Source organism: Osmerus eperlanus, chromosome 18 (genome assembly GCF_963692335.1).
Source record: "Osmerus eperlanus chromosome 18, fOsmEpe2.1, whole genome shotgun sequence".
NCBI lineage: Eukaryota > Metazoa > Chordata > Actinopteri > Osmeriformes > Osmeridae > Osmerus > Osmerus eperlanus.
Genome location: NC_085035.1, coordinates 10,046,790 through 10,070,952, shown reverse-complemented (window position 1 = coordinate 10,070,952; position 24,163 = coordinate 10,046,790). Strand labels below are relative to the sequence as shown.

Sequence of the window (24,163 nt, the reverse complement as noted above, 5' to 3'; positions counted from 1 at the left end):
TGTTGCAGAGTCGTGTCAACCAAGACAGCCCTACAACATCCAGAGCCTTAAGGAACTCTGGGCGGACCTCATCCACCCCAGGGGCCCTGCCACCGCGGAGCTTTTCAACCACCTCGGCGACCTCAGCTACAGAGATAGAAGGGCCCCCCCAATGTCCCCAGACTCTGCCTCCACGTCGGAACGCATGTTGGTGGGATTAAGGAGGTCTTCAAAGTATTCCTTCCACCGATCCAGGACGTCCCCCATCGAGGTCAGCAGCGCACCATCCCCACCATATACAGCGTTGACAGTGCACTGCTTCCCCCTCCTGAGTCGCCGGATGGTGGTCCGAAACCTTTTCGAAGCCATTCGGAACTCCTCCCACGCTCGGGTTTTTGCCTCTGCGACCGCCAAAGCCGCATTCCGCTTGGCCTGCCGGTACACATCAGCTGCCTCTGGAGTCCTACCAGCCAACAAAGTCCGATAGGCCTCCTTCTTCAGCTTGACGGCTTCCCTCACCTCCGGCGTCCACCACCGGGTCCGAGGGTTACCGCCGCGACATGCACCGACCGCCTTGCGTCCGCAGCTCCGGTCAGCCGCCTCAACAATGGAGGCCCGGAACATGGCCCATTCGGACTCAATGTCCCCGGCCTCCCCCGAGACATGATCGAAGCTCTCCCGGAAGTGGGAGTTGAAGCTCCTTCTGACAGGGGATTCTGCCGTTCCCAGCAGACCCTCACATTACGTTTGGGCCTGCCAGGCCTGACCGGCGTCTTCCCCCACCATCGTAGCCAACTCACCACCAGGTGGTGATCAGTTGACAGCTCCGCCCCTCTCCTCACCCGAGTGTCCAAGACATTCGGCCTCAGATCCGACGACCCGACTACAAAGTCTATCATCGAACTGAGACCTTGGGCGTCCTGGTGCCAAGTGCACATATGGACACCCTTATGCTTGAACATGGTGTTCGTCTAGCACAGAAGTCCAACAACAAAACACCGCTCGGGTTCAGATCGGGGGGGCCGTTCCTCCCAATCACGCCCCTCCAGGTCTCACTGTCATTGCCCCAGGAGGACGAGGGCATCTCCGGGAGGAGCGCTTTCTAGCACCCCTCCCAGAGACTCCAAAAAGGGTGGGTACTCTGCGCTGCCGTTTGGTGCATAAGCACAAACAACAGTGAGGACCCGTTCCCCCACCCGAAGGCGGAGGGAGGCTACCCTCTCGTCCACCGGGGTGAACCCCAACGTACAGGCCCCGAACCGAGGGGAAACAAGTATTCCCACCCCAGGTCGACGCCTCTCACCGAGGGCAACTCCAGAGTGGAAGAGAGTCCAGCCTCTCTCAAGGAGGCTGGTTCCGGAGCCGATGCTGTGCGTTGAGGCGAGGCCGACTATATCTAGCCGGTCTCTCCCTTAGAGATAGGGTGAGAAGCTCGGTCATCCGGGAGGGGCTCAGAGTAGAACCGCTGCTCCTCCACGTCGAGAGGGGCCAGTTGAGGTGGCTCGGGCATCTGATAAGGATGCCTCCTGGACGCCTCCCTGGTGAGGTGTTCTGGGCACGTCCCACTGGGAAGAGGCCCCGGGGAAGACCCAGGACACGCTGGAGGGACTATGTCTCTCGGCTGGCCTGGGAACGCCTCGGGGTCCCCCAGGACGAGCTGGTGGAAGTGGCCGGGGAGAGGGAAGTCTGGGCCTCCCTGCTTAGGTTGCTGCCCCCGCGACCCGACCCCCGGATAAGCGGAATATGATGGATGGATGGACAGAGTAGGACGAAGGAAAGTTGATTAGATAGTTGTGTAGAGGCAACGCTCCTGTTACCCAGAATGCCCCGCGGCGAGCTGTAAAGCTACAGAGTTAAAGGTTTAAGCTTAGTTAGATAAGCATTGTTTGGAGTTTTGTTGTTGTGTTCGTTCTGTTTTGATATGTGTAATGTGATGGTCTGTAGTTTGGATAAATTAAGTGTTCACCCTGAGTGTTGTCCAGTTAGATTGCGGTCTAGCCTTATAAGACAAACGTGCGGCGAGCAATATTCCTCTCCAATTCATACAGCTAGCTGACGCTACAGTTGTAAATATCTGGATACTGATTACAGCATCTGGATGCTGTATGTTGTGCACACGACTTGTTATGAATGAACTTGTTAAATCGTTATATCTTGTTTTGGCTTTATTGAATATTTTTCTTTATTGAAAATACTGTATTTTTACATTGAAGTAAAAAAAAAAAACATGTTTTAACATGGGTTTATAATGTGAACGTACACATTTACATTTACATGTAGTCATTTAGCAGACGCTCTTATCCAGAGCGACTTACAGTAAGTACAGGGACATTCCCCCGAGGCAAGTAGGGTGAAGTGCCTTGCCCAAGGACACGACGTCATTTGGCACGGCCGGGAATCGAACCAGCGACCTTCTGATTACTAGCCTGATTCTTTAACCGCTCAGCCACCTGACTCCCATATGTACACAACGTACATATGGGAGTCTGTTCGTACAATTGAGTTGTTTGTACAATTACAAATAGTTTTTTCCCCTGCAAATCTGGTTTATTCAGGATAATAGTACACATTTAAAATTAGAAATGCTGTTTTTTTTTACAGAGAAGTTCAATTAATAAAATGTCATATTTACGGGCAAAGAACAGCCTGTAATGTAATATTACAGATATATCTTGTAAATTTGGTACAGGAAAATTACAATTATTTTACGGTTAATTCATGTTAATATATATATATTTTTACTAGTTTTTTTTGACAGTGTATGCTTTATTTAGGCAACTTGCTGAACCCAAAGTTTTAACCTAACAGATTTGGGGCTCAAGTCCCAGAAACCACCCCCTCGCTCCGCCCATGGCCTATACCGATACTTTTTTCCAGTGTTGTTCACCTTTCTCTCTCTAACTGGACTGCATTATCACAGAAAACTCTACTGTCAGTGTTTCCCTTACCATTATATTAGGGGGGCGCCCCGCCCCCCCAACGGCACCCCCACTGGAAGGTCAAGTTAATTATTATTATTTTTTTTATAGCGCCTGATCACAAAATAAGCTGTGAACACTGACTGTGATGGGGCATGTAACCTATGAAAGGTGGGGCTTGTAGTTTTTAAACGGGGGTAAATAGATTAAGGTCTTTTGTCATCTTTATGAGCTATTCTCGTAAAAAATAAAATTTAATAAGCACATATCAATTTTTGGGCGCATATGCGATTCAAATACTTACACTGTTGAGCCCTACGCAGGTGGAAATTGTCACTTATAATGTGCATTGAAAGGACAAGTTTGAATGAGAACTGACCTTACTTGAAAGGAGTCACAGTAAATGCGTGGTTTGTTTGTGTGTCATTGTGTGTACTGAGTGATAACGACAACTACCACATTTTCCTATTTTTTTCCATTGAAGCTCATCAATGTAAAAGTGGAATCATGTCTGGGGTTTCTCAAGATAAAAGAAGTGTTGTTTATTGTTAATTTTAACTAACAAGTTATCATGGGTTTTTGTTTACATTACAATACATTAGCCTTCCCCTACGACACTTGTATCCATCCAGCAACTAAGTGCAACAGAGCAAAGTATATATTAACTTTCACATAATTGTCTCCTTAATTCCATAAGATGTTAGCTTCCTCAAGTCGTATGGGCTTGCCGCTTATACAAAAATGTGTTACCTGTAAATCTTTTTCAGATTCATAAGGAGGTCATTTATACTGAAGTTGTGATTTACTGTAGTCATGAAGTTGTGTTATACTGTAGTCATGAAAAAAATGACAGTGCAATGCTTACTGCATTTGTATGGAACCTTGCTAATGTCTGTGCCACCCCTGTCAATAGGACCAGATGTGTGTAGTTGTTTATGTGCCTAACTAGGTTCTCATTCTCTCTGATCATGGCCAAGTGATACATATTTTCAATATTTTGCAGAATATTGGGAAGAAGATGACGTGCCAGGAATTCATCAGTAATCTTGAAGGGCTAAATGCAGGACAACATTTCCCTAGAGAGGTTCTTAAGGTGGGTCTTGTTTCCTTAGCTCATAACATCATCTGACAATGGTTGTTTTATGGTGATTGAGGGTCAATGTCTTGATGTTTTCAAGACAAGATCAGCAGGGCACTTTGCATGAGAAAGGAGAGACCTCTTTTGGACCTGCTAACACAAGTCTCCAAATATCAATCTGATCTGCTAAACCACATGTGTCAAACTCAAGGCCACGTCATTTTATGTGGCCCGCGGGAGCTTAAATGGTGTATTGAAATAAGTCTACACTGCTTTACAGCGTGCATTGACCATAAACGACATCTCTCACAATGCATTTTGATTATGTTATGGCAAAGTGACGACATCCCGCCTCTAGAAAGCAGTGTATATACCCATCAGTGTTTAACGCAAAGTTTCAAGTTGAACTGTGGGTGAAGGCAAGCATGGTTTGAATGACAGCACTCCAATGCAGCCGGATCTGCAAACGTACCCCATGCGCATTTTCAGCCAAGGTCCTCGGGCATTCAACTCAAGTTGGTATTGCTCTCAAACTTGGTTAGAGTACTTAGCAGTGGCGATTTTAGACCCTTTTTAGGGGTGCTCAAGCATAAATAGCAAAAATAATAATAATAAAAAAATATAGCTGCAAGCAGCAATGGGGTGGCCAAGCAGGTCAGATGACCCAGAAGAAACTTTCGTCATCCTCAGAAGAGTGTTCCGAGTACACGCAGCAAGTTTGGCGTGAATCCATCAAAGATTTGCTGAGATACGACACAACTTTCTGTTTGGCGGCTCTGCTGCAGACTTCGATTGGCTGTACCGGACAAACGGTTTCTAAAATCATTTTGATAGTTGAGTGTGAGGATTGCATTGACTATAGCTTGTAGCTTGACTACAGGTAGCTAGCGACTGCAGTGTACCTGGCTTCCTTTGCAGTGGCTTACAGTCTTACTAAACAGAGAATCAGAGACATGACAAGCTTGTCGGCTTTGGCTGGATTCGAACCTCTGACGTTGCCGTTGCCAGGACACCAACTTATCCTAGTGAGCGATTCTCAGTGCTGCAAATCACAGTTCAGTTACTGGGTAAAAATATCTGCAGTCTTTCCTGTGGCAAGCGGTTGTCCGATTTGGCCCAAGTTTAAACTGCTGTAATTCAGTCCTATTTTGACATGTCAAGGTGATTGTGGTCTGAAGATAATCTGTCCCAAATTTGGTGAATATTTGATACATTTTGTCGGAGGAGTCGGACAAAAGCGTTTTATTAATTCATTCTAAATGGCGGCATCAATTCGGCTGGTATCACAAGTTAACATGTGTCACACACGGGATCGCCCCCCTAGCGGTTAGAGGACACATATCTACAAAGCACAATAAATCTGACTCTTCTTGATCCTCTTATAGATCCCCTGAGAATGAAACATTATCATTACCATTATACTGTTAGACAGCTACTGTGGCATACCTGGCTTCACTAAACAGATAAACCAGTATCATGACATGCTTGATGACTGTGGCTGGGTTCGAACCTATGACCTTGCACTTCAGAGGAACCCATCTTATCCCAGTGAGCTATTCTCACTGCAGGGAAAGGCTGTGTTCAGTTACTGTATAAAAAAAGTAAGCAGTTTCTCCTCTGGGAAGCGTTGTCAGATTTGACCCAAATATAAAAAGCTGTAATTCAGTCCTATTTTGACATGTCAAGGTGATTGTGGTCTGAAAATGATTTGATTACATGTCCATGAAAATAGGAGCAACGGCGAACAAGGAGTTTGTTTTTATGAAAATTCCAAATGACTGACGCCCAAAATGGCGGACACGAGACAGTGTGATATATTTCGAATTAGTATGCCACGTAGAATCAGAAGAGACCAATCTTGTGATTTATGACAAATCTGTTCAGAAGTTATGATGCAAGAAATCCGATGCACTGGCTAGATGTAGCATCACTATATCTACAAAGCACAATAAATCTGACTCTTAATGAGTATAAATCCCCCGAGAATGAAACATTATCGTGACCATTATGATTATACTGCTCGACAGCTACTGTCGCATACCTGGCTTCACTAAACAGATAAACCATGCTTGAGACTTTGGCTGGATTCGAACCTACGACCTTGCACTTCAAAGGAGGCTGTCTTATCCCAGTGAGCCATTTTCAGCACTGGGAATTGCTGTGTACAGTTACTGTATACAAAAAGTAAGCCGTTTCTCCTGTGGCACGCATGGTCAGATTTGGCCCAAGTTTAAACAGCTGTAATTCAGTCCTATTTTGACATGTCAAGGTGATTGTGGTCTGAAGATAATCTGTGCCAAATCTGGTGAATATTGGATACATTGTGTAGGAGTAGGGAAAAAAGTTTAATTCATTCATTCAAAATGGCGGCCTCATCAATTCGTCTGGTATCATGCGTTAACATGCGTCAGATGCGGAATCTCCTAAGATATCACGAGACATAGGAATCACTTAAATACGACAAACAAATCAACAGTTATTGGTCAAAACACAATTTTGCCTATTGTAGCGCCCCCTAGAGCTCAAATGACCCTACCTTTTACGGACCTCTTAATAACAGGGTCATGAATCCATACACCAAGTTTGGAGTCAATGCATCAAAGATTCGTTAAGATATGACCTCAGTTCCCTTTTTCCGTATCAGTTGCTGAATTTGATTGGCTGTAACTAACAAATGGTTGCTAAAATTTAACTTTTGTGAAGCTTGGTCTGAAGATCATCTGTGGCAATTTTGAAGAAGATTCGATAAGAATTGTAGGAGTAGCGAAAAAACGTTTCTCCTTAACATTCAAAATGGCGGAGAATCTATATGACTCTGTATGACGTCATAGAGTGCGTTGAACTCGTCTTGATCCAGGGAATCCAATGATCCCTCATTTTGGAAAATGCGGCATATGGTTCAAAAGTAACGTGTGTAAACACACCTTCAACTTTGACCCATTGGTGGCGCTAGATGGTTGGAATGGGAGACATGAAACTTGGTGACATTGATGAGGGGACTGGTCCCAAACAGTGTGCCAAATTTCACAACTTCTGACCATGTGGTTCTAGGGGCTGCATTAGACTCCCATGGCAGATGTGTAATAATAATAAGAAGAAAAGGTAGAAACACTTGAGATGGCTGCGCCGCTTCGCGGCTTGTCCACCAAATACAATTATTATTGTTTATTATAATTTGATGCTGGTAGTTCATGAAGAAAGGGAAATCCGTAGTTTTTTCATTCATTCAATATTTTGCATTATAATACATCAATGTATTAATTGTTATCCAGTGAAATTAGGGATTTATTACAGGCATGCAAACTCCTCACCTTTAGGTGAAACTCACCTTTTTTAAAACCAAAATGGGTAACCTACGTGATTTGTGCAGATCCGATAAGAGAATTGTATTTTTTTTTGGGGGGGGGAGGGGTCGTGGCGGGTCTTAGCCGTGGCCAACACAGCATTTTACCCGTGTTACCCAACTAGCTCTGGAACCAATCGTCACTCCTAATGCTTAAACCTCACAGCCAATCAGAGGCAGAGTGGGGAGAGGTTTACAGACCCATCTAGTAGAAACAATTTGAATACAATATGACAAATTGTCTATTGGATGTGTGTTAGTTTTACAGTAAGTAATGCTTTTGGCTTTTGCTTTTTAAAGTAGTTCAACACAGGTAATCCTGTTTAATTGTTTTTTATGATGTATACTATACAAAAAATGTCTGTATGGTTAAAAGAACATGACATTTTTTACAAGAGCACAGATTCTACATAGATCTAGCCTCCTAGTTTTGCTCTCAAAGTGCACCAGATTAATGCGTTTAACTCTAAAATGTAATACATTTTGTGACATTGTCACATTCTCATTGGGGACTGAGCAGCCCTAAAGGTCTGATCCTAGAATCGCCCCTGGTACTCAGCCAAGCTAGATGTATGTTTCTGCTTCCCCTGATGACAATTTGGAGCCAGAAATGATAAAGACATCACCTTCACTAGACAATTGGAAAACGGCAATGTTTATTTTACATAAAGCTCAAAAAGCTATTTTGAGCGCAAATGAAGGCCCAAAACATTTGTGCGCGCTCGCATTAACTTTGCGTGCTCGCAATTAACTGTGCGTGCTCGCATTAATTGTGGGAGCCCCTATTTAGCATCAAATCAAGATCAACCAGAATACAACCTAGATTTGGGCTAATCCCCGAATGTTTACAACGTCTGGCTCCATGCCTGATTAACACTCGGATCGATAAGCAGTCTCAAAAATTGTATCAATATAAAAAATAATACGATCCCTTTCTGTAATCATGATACCCCCTAGAAATGTTCACTGCACCCCCAGTCAAAGCAGGCTGCATCCGGCCCTGGATGGAAGGCAATTTCAAGAAAGATGGGAAAGCGAATACATGTTTGTGCTTCAAGGAGAAAAAACTGTATGTATTTTGTGTTATGAGGCGACGCCGATTGTTAAAGAGTACAATCTCCGTCGGCCTTTTGACACCAAACACGGAGATAAAATGCCAAATTTCAGAGTCAGATAGCTGAGCGGTTAGGGAATCAGGCTACTAATCAGAAGGTTGCCGGTTCGATTCCCGACTATGCAAAATGACGTTGTGTCCTTGGGAAAGGCACTTAACCCTACTTGCCTCGGGGGAATGTACCTGTACTTACTGTAAGTTGCTCTGGATAAGAGTGTCTGCTAAAGGACTAAATGTAAATGTAGCCTTCAAGAAAAACAGCAGATTGTCTGTAATCTGCTGTTTTTGTAATCGGACTGCAATCGCAGCAGAATGTTCACAAAAGCTACAGCTAAAATCAATGTTTTTACATCGTGAACATCGTTACATCGTAGTTACAACTGGCCCTTTGAGGGCAACCATAATGCTGATGTGGCCCTTGGTGAAAATGAGTTTGACACCCCTGTGCTAAACCATCGAAGAGAACTTGTTTTTGGCCATATGGTGTGCATAAACTTGATATTTGTACACCTGATATTCTGTGTGACTTCTAACTGCAGGCCTCACGTCAACAAAAACATGGGGCATCCATTACATGACATACATATTATTCTGGCAAGAGACAGGTGGCTGAGCGGTTAGGGAATCGGGCTAGTAATCAGAAGGTTGCCGGTTCGATTCCCGGCTGTGCTAAATTACATTGTGTCCTTGGGCAAGGCACTTCACCCTACTTGCCTCGGGGGGATGTCCCTGTACTTACTGTAAGTTGCTCTGGATAAGAGCGTCTGCTAAATGTAAAATGTAAATGTTCTAAATGCAGAGGTCAATGGTAATCTATGACAGGATTCGCACAGTGTAAAGAATCTAGATTTTTTCTAAATATTTATCACTAGGCTTGGCATAGTCATCAAAATGAACAAAATCCCAAATGTTGTGAAATTTTGAAAAGTTGTTTTTTATATATTCCTTGCATGATACGCACAGAGTAACACCTGTTTGGATAATAGGTTTATAGTCATGGAACTGTCATAAAAATCCATTGGTCAAAAGGGTGGGGGATCCCTAAATTACTACTTAAAGGCAGGGTAGACAATGATAAGCACTTTAAATAAAGTGCTTATCAGACGCAATAAATCTAAAGGTTCGACAGTAAAATGTAATCAATACGATATCTGTGGGCATGGCAGGACTGTAAGAAACACGACCAATCATTAAGGTTGGACCTGCACTAATGATTGGACAGTATTCGGACCGAATGCAATGATTGGACGGGCTACTTGTCTGTCGGTTCCTTCCTCCTCCAGTAGTCAGGCAATGCGTCCATGTGTTTTGGAGGAGTGGCTTTGAAGGGTGGGATATTTTTTTCCTTTCAAACTCAAGCTGAATTTGCAAGGTTTGCAAAACTTGCCTATCCTGCCTTTAAGTGACTAGGAAAATATGTTCTAAAAGGAATTACATAAACCCATCAAATATTTAGTAAGGAAAAACTCTTCTTTACAGAATGCCAATACAAGTGGTGTCCTCTCTTTAGGGATATGTAGCTCAGTAAACCTGGTCATCTGTTAAAAACGGTACGATACCAGAATTTCTGAAGTTACGGTAGTTCCGAGTGCCGGATCTACCCGGTACCCATGCAGAGTCGGACGCTGACAAGCAGTGATGCCAAAAATATCTCACCAGAAGTCTCTAGTGGCTCTCTGAAAAGTCACCATAATTTGTCGCTAGATGAGACTTTTTGTCACTAGGGAAGGCGAAAAGTTGCTAAATCTAGCGACAAAGTCGTTAAATTGGCAACACTGGACAAGCAGCTAATGTTGCAGGGGCTCCACTAAAAACTGTCAACAAGAAAAGTGGAAGAGCCACGTACACTACCGTCCAAAAGTTTGGGGTCACCCAGACAATTTCGTGTTTTCCATGAAAACTCTTTTATTTATCAAATAACTTTCAAAATGAATAGAAAATATAGTCAAGACATTTACAAGGTAAATTATTATTAGAAATAATTATTATTATTTGAAATATAAATTTTGTTCTTTAAACTTTGCTTTCGTCAAATAATGCTCCATTTGCAGCAATTACAACATTGCAGACCTTTGGCATTCTAATTATAATCCTTCTAATCATCCATTAGTCTTCTAAGGCAATTAGCAAACACAATGTACCATTCGAACACATACAGTAATAGTTGCTGGAAATGGGCCTCTATACACCTATGTAGATATTTCATTAAAAAACTGATGTTTCCACCTAGAATAGTCATTTACCACATTAACAATGTATAGTGTATTTCTGATTAATTTAACGTTATCTTCATTGAAAAAAACTGTGCTTTTCTTTGAAAAATAAAGATATTTTTAAGTGACCCCAAACTTTTGAACGGTAGTGTATATGGAAATACTTTGGGTGTGAGGCAGATGACAATAAGAACATCACTGATCACCAGAAACCAATTTGCAAACATCACTGTTCATGTCCTTTATTGCATTTGCAGCTTACTGAAAATGCAATACCTAATACTGGGACATACGAAAGGAGAGGGCACAACAGGCTTTTACATTATAGTTTCCCTAAATTTGTGTTTTGGAGTTTGGGATGTATATTTAAGTTTTGTGCTTGTAGCGTGACCAAGACCAAGACCCATGAAGGGTGTTGAATCCAGTCTTTCTACTTCATACATAGATACATACATGCATAAATTATGTTAAAGTCAAGATTCATATTTTTGAGCTCTACAAATGATCTCTAGGTCATCTGAGTTAATGTCAACGCTCAGCAGTGTTTCCCTCAGAATGTGATTATATTTGTGGCGGTAGGGGCGGAGCCAGACATTGTAAAAATTAAGGGCTCAGCCCAAACCTATGTCTACTATCGGTTAGATGTGAGTATAGTTAGGGACTTCAACAAGTAATCCAAGCACAATTTTTTTTTTTTGCTTTAATTTGAGGGCAAAATAGTTTTTTGAGCTTTACGTAATATAAACATTATGTTGGACTCATATTGTTATATTTGCTGAATGTATTTAACTATGAATATTATTATATTTAACTTGAATGTATCAGTTTTGGACACATTTGTGCAGATAATTATGCTAAGCCTGCTAACCCTATAATAGGCATACTAACCGTTCGTAAACCCCGGATTGATACTCCTGCCGTCTTGTCCAGGGCAAAAAGCCATTCGTCCTGCGCATTTATTCAGAGCGTGCACGGAACGGAGGGTGCTATTCACAGACGTGTCCGTTATAGTGAGAGAGAAGGCGAGCGGGGCAAGAAGGGGCTCAGAGCATCAATGCGCTGCTCTCAGATATGCAATAAAAATGTATGCAATGTTCAACAGTAAAAAGAAAAAATATATATATGTATAGTAAATTAATTTTATGGCTGAACATTTTTTATTGTGGCGGGTCGCCACAAATAAATCAATGTCTGGGTAACATTGCTCCACTCCACACACATTTTTTGCCTTTAGGCCTGCGTTGGAGATGGGTCGTTCGCGAACGAGTCGGCTCAAAGAGTAGGTGAACGATGGGAGCTGGCTCGCATATCAGAAGAGTCGGATCTATTTATATATCGTATATATTTTTATAAAATGTATGAATTATCAATATATTTAAATTCATATAATTAACTCATTTAAAAAAACGAAATAAGAAATAAAATAGAATTGGCCGAAATGCTCAAGTGCACACACATTAGTTCTGACTGTTGGTTCAGATTAACAGCCTCACCTTTTGTTTCTGTCAATCAGACACGCAGTCAACCAATAGCCGAAACCAAAGATGCATGAGTGAACTCCATTATACCCTTAGCTAGTTCGGAACTGGTGCTACAGCCGGTTCGGAGCTGGTTCAATTTGCGAGCCGTCTAAGAACCGGTTTGCTTTTCCACAGGCTAGAGAGCCACCACAGAGCCACGTCATTATGCAACTGTATACGTCTCATCTTTCCCAGCAACGCTAGCGCGGCAGCGCCAAACACAAAGCAGAGCCCGTCTAAAGGCTGTTTATCAATCCTAAGAACGCGAGGTTGAGATGCGTGTTTTCTTGGCTATTGCGCAATACACTGGACTCGCAGCAGTATGACAACACTGGCATCATCAGCGCCAAATTTGATAAACCTTTGCTGTATAGTGCTTGTGTATTACATTTGTGTTAAATATAGGCTCATACTACTCATACAAGTTCAAAACAAACTCAAAATTTGTGTTTGTCATTTCACCCATTTGATAGGATTATGATAAAATGCAGCAACTAGTGTCTGCACTGCACTGCGATGCTAGTTAGGTTATCAAAAAGTCGGAGCAAATTAACAAATTAACCGTTTCAATCAATAAAATAAGCACATTTTCAGCAACTACACTGCCCACTTCTCGTCACATTTTAATTCAGATGCTGATTTACACGTACCGTTTAGCTGAAATATGAATTGTAAAAACTTACAGCAATGGCGGTCAAAGGATTTTGTTTGTCTTGTTGGTCATGGTAACCCCACCCCTGACGCAAGCGGTTCTTACTTGGTTCCTTCTTTAGCCCAGCTCTGTTGTGGTGCTAGTTAAGAATCAAGCGGAGCTGGTTCATGCAGGGGACGCGAGACATAGCGCCTCACAGCAGCGCGTCAGTGCGTAGGGCCACACCTTAGCAGGGTGGGCTATTTAATCAGGATATCGTTGCACTCTGCATTGCTTAGTGCGACACAGGATGCTTTGTTTAATCTGCTGCCTCCGTCTCCCCGGCCTCCATACTTGGTTCTGTGTTCCTTTCATAGGGGAATGCGTCGCTGCTCTCTGCTCGGAGGTCGAGACGGTGTCTCCGTTGGGTGCGGCAGGGAGCCGATGCAAGCAAAACCATAATGCCAAATCAAGTGTTACAATCATGTGTTGTACCGTGTGGAATAATGTATCAAATAAATACTATACTGAGTCCTCCTGCCTGAACCACTTTCCCTGGTTTGGAGCCAGTTCTTAGGCTGTCGAAAGAGAAATAACAGGTTGGCTACGAAAGGGGTACATTTACATTTAGTCATTTAGCAGACGCTCTTATCCAGAGCGACTTATAGTAAGTACAGGGACATTCCCCCGAGGCAAGTAGGGGAAGTGCCTTGCCCAAGGACACAACGTCAGTTGGCATGACCGGGAATCGAACTGGCAACCTTCGGATTACTAACTGACTCCCCTAACAGTCACGCTCACTAACAGCAGCCGAGCAGCGAGAGTAAAGACAGGAAGTTATATATATATATATATATATATGCAAATGTTTCATAGCATTGTTTTACATAACAAATCAGTGCATTTTCAAATACATTGTGCTTAAGGTAGAGTATGATTTCATCTTTTTTATTGGGTGTGCTTTGCCTTCGGCAAGGGCACAACCTTTGTTCTCTCACCCCAGTGAGCTTTTTATGAATGAGGGATTTTCCCCTTAATAAATGTCAAGCTTATTTACGTTTTTGGGGGCATATTTTCAGTTAGCAGAGGGCACTGTTTGAATCGCGATTCCATCTTCTACTGCCGGTAACGCCGTAGAATAATCTTCAAAGGGAGTTCTTTATTAATGAATGACTGCAATATGAGTAGGCTAAATGCCTGAAAATATCACGAGAAGGGAAAAACTTAAAAGGACGTTTAAGTCATAGAGATTAGGTCAATTTTTACACCGGTCTGCCAAATTTATTCGTTTTGATTCAATTATGAGGCTGCCTCTTGCAGGGGAAATGAGAAGACATCTATTTCATTGTACATTTCACTCGTATTTTGAGTTGTAAATGAGCAGGAAAAAAAATATGCTTTTAAATCTATGTAATCTTTATAAATAATAAGTATGCATTTTTATATAAAATATACAGAAATATCAGTTGTAAAAATGTCATTAAAAAACAGACCACTGTGCAACCGACGCAAGCAAGCACACCCTACAATTTCCCCAGAAATTGTACCCTCTCTAGTTAGTACTGTTTTAACACCAATAATAGTCAAACTATCGCTTGAGAGGCTTTTTTTAAAGAGCTGTTTGAATCAGAATGGGATTTATTCGCCATGAAAGTTTGCACAGACAAGGAATTTGCTTTGGCAGGAAGGTGCATACAATAAACATATAGGGACCTAAAATTTAAATATGTGGACTATCTATACTAAGGGTACATAAACTAGCAGTACTAAGTGGGATGAGAATAGAATAAAATATACAATAAAATAAAATATAAGTTGCCGTAAATTACAATATAAAAATACCAAAATACAAATATTACAAAAAATACAAATGTACAACATACAATTTTGTAATGCAGTGCAAAAAGCAGTGTGTTTTAAGCAGGAAGTCATTAGAGTCAGTGTGGTCCGTTGGCCTTGTTGAAGAGGCCAACAGCGGAAGGGAAGAAACTGTTTTTGTGGCGTGAGGTATTGGTCCTGATGGACCGCAGCCTTCTGCCGGAGGGGAGTGACGCTTCCCACCTATAATCAGACTCGTCTCCACCAGAGATGAGCCCAATAAGGGTGGTGTCGCCTGCAAACTTCAGGAGTTTGACGGACGGATGACTGACGTCTCTTTTGGGAGCCAAAAGAGACCGCTTTTTTTGGTGAGCTGAGCTGAACGAGCCAGCTCACTGAAAAGAGCTGGAATGCCCATCACTACCCTACATGCATTGTGATTGTATTGTTGTTCTGTTGTTGTCATAAGTAGGCTACAGCCTTAGATATTGTAGGAGACTGATACTGTCAACAAATGAGAGTTGTTCAGTAACCTATTTTTGCTTTTTGCTTTGTTATCGAAAATGGTATTGAGCACCGTAAAATTTCACTGGCATTGGAACCAACTATTGACATTTTGGTATCTTAACAACACTACTTAAATATGGGTAGAAGTGGACACGAATGGAAATGAAGGCATTAAATATATTGCTGGCGGAGGATACCAAATGGTTCACCTTTTGTCAAACTGTTTGTTTTGTGCCTTGTTATGATTATTGGGTTGCTGTGTGTTAAATGTTATATTTTTTTACCTTTAGCCAGTTTCTGGCATTTCCTGGTAAGAAATTAGGTATCCACTCAAATTGGGTGTGCTCAAGCCTTCGGCGAGAGCACAACCTTTGTTCTCTCACATATATATTTTTCTTATTATTTTTTTTTCTTTTGGCACCACTAAGGATCTGTCAATATTTGGACTACATAGACAATGTAGGTGTCAAAAGTTTCGTCTTGGTAGCGATTGCGTTGCTTGTATTTTTATTTACATTCCGTTGCATGGTTTAAAGGGGTGATTGACTGGGTTTTTTGGGGTATTTCACACTGTTCCTTAAGGTCTCCGAAAAGGCTTTGTAACATTGGTTGGGCTGAAAATGGCCCGGGTGCTGTTCTATACCCCCTGATACATCCAGTGAAATTTTCCCGGGAAAAAACGCTAGGTTTTCTACTTTTATGATATGCTCATGAATATATAGATGAGCTGCGCGCTGATTGGTTGGTTTACAACGCGTGAAGCTGCGGAGCAAAGACGCAACACGGCCAACAGCACTCACTGAAACAACAAAGGTGGAGACTTGAAATAAAAACGAACAAATAAATCTATTGTGTCTACACAACACTGTTTTCAACAGATTGACTAGATATCATTTGAAATGATTACGTTAGTTGTTTCCACTTCTGTTGTCGAAGCAAACAGGATCGCCTTAGGTGGATAACGTTAGCACTACAACTTAGCAAACAAACTATCGTGATTCAACTCAGCTTCAGTTAGCTCTAGCTATCTTGCTGAAAAATAGATCTGGACAAACATGCATCTTGAATTGTAGATTTACATGACAACACGGGTTATTTATTTGAATGAAACACAGTCAGGAACATAAAATAACGTTAGCCCCATTGCCAATAAACTAGGCTAAATCATCACACATTCTACCTATGCTCTTGTGTTAGCAAGCTAAATTAGTTTACATGCCTACAGTCTAGGTGTTTTCACTATCTAGCTGTTCTTGAATTCCTTGCAAATCTGCGTTAATAAATAGGGATATTCCCATAGATAAACATCAGCCATGCCTGTCTAGTGTCTTGTTTGGGTAGATGGTGAAAAGTGTCAGGATTCTCGGTACAGTCTGGAACACTGCATTTACGGCGCTCCATTTTCAATATCTTGAAAACTTATTAACTTTCTTATTTGTAATTCCTGTGGAAGTACAGAGCAGCGCGCATCTAGCTAAAAAAGTGTTGGATATTTATGCGACCTCCGTTTATGTTCCTGGACCAGAAACTCAGAGGGCGGGTGAATGTAAATTTTGGGGCGTGACAAAGTTGATGCTGCAACTTGTGACTTCACAAGTTGCACTGTTTCAAAAGCTAGTGTTTGCAAGTTGCAGTTTCAAAATAGTAGTGAGAAGTGAAATTTTGATATGAAAGAGGTTTCAATGGACTTTGAGGTTCACTGTATGTCTATTTTTCACACCAAACTGTCATTTTTCAACTATGACAAGGTAAAATCGTTTTTTCAATCAATCACCCCTTTAAGTTGAAATTACATTTTTGTGGCGAAAAGTGAAGCTAACGGTGGCTAACTTGCTAGCCACAGTCACTGACATGACGTTATACGTCACTAACGTCATGAAAACACGCTTGACTATCTCTAGCAGAACATTAGTTTAGCAGCTCGTTAATTTCTGGGAGATAGTGAAGGATTTAATTTGTTTGTGTCTATTCCAATATGTAATGATGGTATTCAATGACACAAGTCTGTGTTCTAGAAAGAGTGGTCTGGAGTCGCAGAGGTCCGATAATATCAGCTTTAATGCAGCAGTTGGAAATCAACAAGTACAGAGCTCTGGGGTTGTCTACGTTTCCCTACCCGCAACAGAGTTTGGGTTGTTTCACAAAGTCCAACTGGCTATCTGTCCCTGCCCCAGCATATATTATACAGTGCAGTAAAACAAAAACACAAGAAGAGGGTTGAGCTTGTTCTCCTGTGCAGCAGGGAGTTGTTCTTGCCTACGCGTCCCACCTGCTCGGGTGCCGTCTCCACCCGGTTTCCACAAAATACAGCCTTTTTCCCACACTCTGTGGTCGAAACTCAATGTTTAAGCCTGAGCACACTTCTCAGTTCATAAGACAGAACTTTAATAAGCACAATATATTCTTTAATCTGATAGCATAGGGAGTCGGGCTAGTAATCCGAAGGTTGCCAGTTCGATTCCCGGTCATGCCAACTGACGTTGTGTCCTTGGGCAAGGCACTTCACCCTACTTGCCTCGGGGGGAATGTCCCTGTACTTACTGTAAGTCGCTCTGGATAAGAGCGTCTGCTAAATGACTAAATGTAAATGTGATAGCAGATAAACAGGCTAAATAGCCTACATTTCAAACCTATATGTAATTGCATGCCCCATTCAATTTCTGCAAATACATTTAAATATTTAAAACTATTTCTGTAAAGAAACTCACCTTTGAAGTAGCTAATTTCCAGGTAAAATCCAATGCGTGAATACGGTGGAACCCCTGCAAAATCTCTTCTGAAACCCCAGTTTCAGCGATACGTTGAAATGGGCATGCGCAAAGTTGTTGCTCAGGGGCAGACTGAGGGGCAGGTTTGCTAAGGAAGAATTGTAATATTCTGTGATGACTGGTCTTTGGAAATTAAACTCTTAAGAGTCGCTTACCTTTTAGTCACATTTAACAATTTTGTATTACAAAATTATTGGAGCACAAATTTGCATTGTGTGTCATACAGCTTTGGTGTGCTATACAAAGAATGTTTGCTTAATCATGTTATACATCACACATTGATTGCTTTTGTACATGTTTATAGTAAAGAATGAAAGACTAAATTATATCAGTAAAGCACACGTCGTTCCCGAACCACTTTTCTTCATGTTGTAAATTGTATATCCTCTTTATCACTGCGATATCAGTGCTTTGTCGGCACAACGGAGCTAGCTAGCAAAACAAACCCAGCCCGCCAGAACGGAAGTGGATTGCATCAAAGGGAGGAGTTTAGGAAGTAGAGTGGAAACGGCTCAAAAACTTGTCTATACTTTACTGAAGTAATCATTTTTCAGCCGACTTTCTACTTCTACTCCTTACATTTTCACACAGTTATCTGTACTTTCTACTCCTTACATTTTAAAAATAGCCTCGTTACTCCAATTTCAGATCGGCTTGTTTTCATTCCGGCTTGTCATCGTTCAAAAAAAACTATCCAGAAAAAATGCGCCAGTGTTCCCGCGGGGTCTTAAAAAGTCTAAAATTCGGAACTTTAAATTTAAGGCCTTAAAACGTCTTAAAAACGGCCAGATTTTCATCCGAGGTCTTAAAATTTCATATAGTCAGTTCTAAAAAAGGTTTTACCCTTGTTCATTTCCAGAACCGCTGGCCGCAGAAAGTTATGATAAAGTAGCAAAAAAAAGTATTGAGTCGCAGCCTACAAAGCGGAGCTCTACAAACGAAACCAACAGAACGCTGCCCTCAGAACGTTGGTTCGGTGTGTTGTAGTTCTTTCTGGGGGATATTGGTGTTGATATGTACACGGTCATAAAACTACAAATCCTGTTATAAATGCAATACCTGCCCGCGAAATACGTCTGCGCTTCCACAGAGTTTGTTAAAGTTCGGCTACGTGTGGAACATGGGAAAGTGTACTTTCAACGAGACATGGCTAGATCACAGCAATTTCCGCTGTTGGTTACAAGCGGTACCCAGCTCCAGGTACAAGGCTCGCTGCAAACTTTGCCCAAAAAATATTCAAACATTACTAATGTGATTGTTTTATCTGTAAATTAAATGTATGCTTTTTCAATGACTGAATTCATTGAAATAAAATGTTTTTTTTTCAGAATTTCTTTGATTTGAATATTTTTTGGGTTGATGCGTCGTGAAGGTCTTAAATTTCAATCTTTATGGTCGTAAAATGTCTTAAAAAGGTCTTAAATTTGACTTACTGAAACCTGCAAGAACCCTGGTGGTTGGATGAGAAGTACAAACATATACCATTCCGACACCCTATTGGTTTATACGTGATCCATCACCTGCACATGACACAAAATCACGTCAAACTCCAGCAAGGAAATAGCAGGCGTATTTAGCCTACGAAGATGTCCGTGGCAGAGAGTCAAGAGAACTCGAGCAAAATGTCCGAACCAAGCACCAGCGAGGAGGTTGGTAGCTAGGAAGATTAGCCAACCCTTCTACATCCCTGGCCGTACCTGGAAGAATTTTTCGACATGTTTGGATGCAAAAACAACTCCTTCGAATGCGCTAGTCATCATATCTTCCGCTCCATGAAACACATGTTAATGCTTAGTAGGCTACACATATGGGTCTTTAATGTATTTGCATTGTACTAAAATGCGTTCATTTTCAATGGGAATAAACTGGTGCAGCCCACATTTTTCAACATTAACATTTCAATATAACAAGTCATTATGGCCTTTGGAAAAATGTTTTTTTGGGGGGGAGGTGGGGTCGTGCATTATAGACCCCTGTGCCTAAGCTTTTGTCCTTAATTGCATTTTTTCCACTTACTACTTTTACTTTTATACTTTAAGTAGTTTTTTGAAACCAGTACTTTTATACTTTTACTTGAGTAAAAAGCTTGAATTGATACTTCAACTTTTACAGAAGTATTTTTAAACCCTAGTATCTATACTTCTACTTGAGTAATGAATGTGAATACTTTTGACACCTCTGGCTAACTCTCATATCCAGACATCCCAACCTGCAGAGATTCATTTCCGGGAGGTGGACCCCCCCCCCCCCCCCTCCCCCCGCCTATACACTTGGTTCAGAAATGACAGGTGGGTGATGTTAAAACAGCAGATCATATTCAACATTTATCGGTGCGTTTATTAATGACTACAATTTCACAGCAGTTATTCAACAAGTAACCAGCAGATATAGCCTACCCGCTGCACACCTCCCCGACCGTTGCATTTAGTATGCATGCATCATAGCTGGTCTAGGTCTTTTTAAGCCGTCATGTCTTAATATGTAGGATTGTTTGTTGACTCCCATTAAAAAAATAGTTGTAGGCATCAGACTTTTATAGGCTCCAATAACCTCTTTACTGACAGTAAACGCACTCTGCCAAATACTATATGGTAGCTACTATTTGAAATAGTGGTAGACATCGGGATAGATTAGCTCTAGCTCTACCTTAGGTAGGCTATCAATTTCAGATCAGCCTAAAATAAATAACGTTCTGATCCAGTGGGTCGGTTAGGGGACACTATTCGATGTATCGCTGCTATTCACAGACAGTTAATTGATGGTAATATGCGCTAGTCATGTTAACTCGATGGTAAAGTAGCTAGCGACTAATGTAGGAAACGCGCTAGCCGGATGTAGTTCAGAGGCCTTACGTTCTAAACTGATCTGTTATTGTTTACGTTCCAAAAAAGGTCTGTATGTACCTGACTTATCTGTTGTCACTAACGCTACGTTAGATGTGTGAACATTCGCAAAACTGGATTTAAAAATTATGGTTATTATTTGCAAGTATGATTACTGCTAATATTATCTTACCAGTAGCTAGCTACTTATACCAGCAAACCTGCTCTAAAGGTTAGCTAGATAGAGCTTACATCAACTACAGGTTGGGTTGCTTTTAAAGTGGGTCTCAGTGCTGGTAGACAATAAGATGGAACGTGACATCCCACAAGCAATTACAAATTAATTTTGCTTTAAGAATTGTAACCCTGACCCCCTACTGTAGTAGTTGCTGTTGAGATCTGTGTGCTTTTGCTTGTATTATTGTCCTCTTTCTTGTTCATTTGAATATTCTACTAAGGGTGAGGCAGGGTCTTGCCTGTTTGTTAATTTGGCAAGGCAGACAACGGCATCATGAGGGCATAGAAAAGGAAGAGTATTTTGCCTACCACATTTTTTGTTGCTGTGCTTTGATGTAGCATGATGAGTGGTCATTTGACATGTAGTACTCTCTGTGCTGATCCAGAACAGATTTGAATGTGCCCCCCCCCCCCACCTCACAAAGAAACAAACCCACACACAGATACATAGGCTTTTATTTATCATATCTTTGCATATTGAAGTGATCCTGTCCGTTAGTTTCGTAAGGTCAGTGGTGTTGCTATTTGGAATATACATAAATAGGTTTCATCGTTGCATCGGTGAGAAAGGGGTAGTGTCCTCCTCTTCTTTCCACATTCATCCATCCCTCATATTTTGTCTCCCTCCCTCCTTTATTTCTCTTGCTCCCTCTCTGTGCAACACAGTCACTGACGTGTGGCTCTCACTGGATATATCGCTCTAAATCCTAACAATAGTGGAGGGGATGCTTGAGATGCAGCACTGCTGGTTCTTTGAACAGATGAGCAGACATTCTCTTCATTTTCTTCTCTCACGTCATCTCAGCTTCAGTGAAACCCGCTACTGCCCACCAGCCCACCCACCCTTCCACACACCCACCATACCCATACCGCAACAGCACAGGGTTTCTGGGACAGCCACGGTCTAAGAGCTCTCTCGTACTCTGAATTAATTGCTTTCATATTATTGTTTGGAGCTGCTGTTCAACAGTATTCAAAGATGATTGGGGTAAACAGTGTCCAGGGCACCAGCAAGGTCCGGATGCGAGGTAGCAGCTCGGTCAAATATGGTAGGGACGAGTTAATGCGTCGGCAGCCTCAGCACCGCTCCAAGTCTCTTAAAGTATCAAATTCATCCGAATTCCCATCCGAAAAGCAAAAGAAAGACAAATTAAAAGACAAGGTAAAAATGCATTTTATATTATGATTTTGAGATGTGGTAATTGAGAGATGGAGAAAGAAAGCATGATGCATTAACAGCTGAGTTTTATAACATATTTCTTTCTGATGCAGTTGAGTTTTGTATTTGAATCTGAATTTTTATTGAATAGTCTTATAATGCATTGGTTTGGGATAAGTATTAAAATATTTCAAGTCTTTCTAGTAAATAACCACTTGTTAGAATGTAGACTTGGTATTAACATGGTGATTAGGATTTATTGGACAGTGATGTCTTCAAGGGCATCAGAGGGAAACCTTTTGCATTGTATTTTCCTCTGTTTATAAACTGCCTGGTATATTCATTATCATTCAATATCCTTTGACCAATTGTGCATGGCAAGGAACATTGGAGCATTTCAAACTGATCGATGTCTTTGATGTGGTCTCTTTTGCCCCTGCTCGCTTGTTTGCTTACTTAAAGAGGATATCAGTTGTTAGTCCCTAAAAGTTGTGCGATTCTTTTTCTCCTCTCAACATTTATAAATCTGTCACCTTTCCTCCAGTCAATACCTCCACTCTGTAATATACTGGTGATTGATGACAGCTAGCCTGAAATGGACTGCCAAATGTGCATGCAAACACGTAGGCTTAGCACATTGCTACAGTCACATTCAGGGTGACACCAAATAGGCATTTGCTCTTAAGCCATTGTTCGTGATGAGGTCTGTCTGTTATGGACATGCATATAGTTCTTTGAGCATCTGTTACCTTTTTCTGAAAACAAGACCCTCATTTGATTCACAGGTCATTTTGAAGCTCTCATTTAACCTCAGAGTTTTATCGGAGTTGAAAGTTTGTATAAAATTAGGAGGATTCATGTGTTTCCCTTTTTTCTTCATGTCATATTGAAAATAACACTGCCTTTAAATTAATGAATAATTTATTGTTAAAATCATTTACATATTTATTATACAAAAGTACAGAAATATAGAATTGATTAATTCTGATCCTTTATTAGCATCTTTACAGAAATTACAAATTTGAATAATTTTTGGTATACCTCTTTTACCAGTGTTGCACACCAGGATTTTCTTTTTGTTGTCCTTGTAGATGCTCTCTAAATCTGTCAGATTGGATGAGGAATGTTGGTAAACTGCCTGTCCATATATTTTGAATGTTACTTAATTCTTTGGCGTAGCAATGCCACTCAAGGACTTGTCCAAAAGCCAATCCATCATTGTCTTGGCTGTATTTCAGGTCATCACCATACTGCAAGTATTTTTTTGAAAATATATTGTTGGCATTTTCGGGCTCTATTGGACAGTGAATGTATGAGAGAGGCAGGTAAGAGAAAGAGGCGAAGACATGCAGACAATATCCCGTGCCGGATTGGAACAAGGATCTGTTTAAGAACCTGAGGTGGGCTTCAGCCCATGTGTTATACGCACCTAATTGGTGAGCCACCGGAGCACCGCACCATAATGCAGGTTTAACCCTTGTGCTGCCTTCGGGTCACATGACCCAAAGGTTCATAACGAACCATCGTTGTGTTTACCCAATTTTACCCAATACAAAAACAAATAAAAATCATTTTCTTTTAACCTTCGCAATGTGGGGGGTCTGAGACAGCCCGACGGTTAAAAGAAAATGCTTCACTTTGTTTTTGTATGCGGTAAAGTTGTCACAATACGACGGTGGGTAACAATGACTGATGGGTCAGAATGACCCGAAGATAACACAAGGGTTAATGTTTGCCCTGTATGAGGTTGTGTGAGCTTTGGAACATGATCTTCAAGGATCTCCTTATTTGAGTTCTTTCAACATCCTCCCGATCCAGACCAACCTCCAAGTCCCTGCCCCTGAGAAGCTTCCCCATAGAATGATGTTGCCTCCACCATGCATCACATTAGGGATGGTATTAGCCAGGTTTTGAGTGGTGTAGTGGACATATTTTGTGAGAATCAATTGTTAAACTGAATTGGATTATTTATCATACTGATATTTATGAAACAGCACAACCATTATACCAACATAACCATCTTCGACACACAAACATCAGACACTAACACAAAACT

The 24,163-nt window shown here is 41.4% G+C and overlaps 1 protein-coding gene across 7 annotated transcripts in view; it reads left to right on the top strand.

Annotated features, from left to right (window-relative positions):
• Window positions 1–24,163, top strand: part of psd3l (pleckstrin and Sec7 domain containing 3, like) — a 189,765-nt gene that overhangs the window by 98,441 nt on the left and 67,161 nt on the right. For 6 of the 7 annotated variants that reach the window (XM_062484652.1, XM_062484651.1, XM_062484655.1 and 3 more), the window contains one exon: window positions 3,901–3,990. In XM_062484652.1, the coding sequence (XP_062340636.1) occupies window positions 3,901–3,990 (90 nt within the window). Of the gene's footprint in view, window positions 1–3,900; window positions 3,991–21,617; window positions 22,111–24,163 lie in introns of those variants that run through there. The other variant, XM_062484658.1, reaches the window with a different exon arrangement.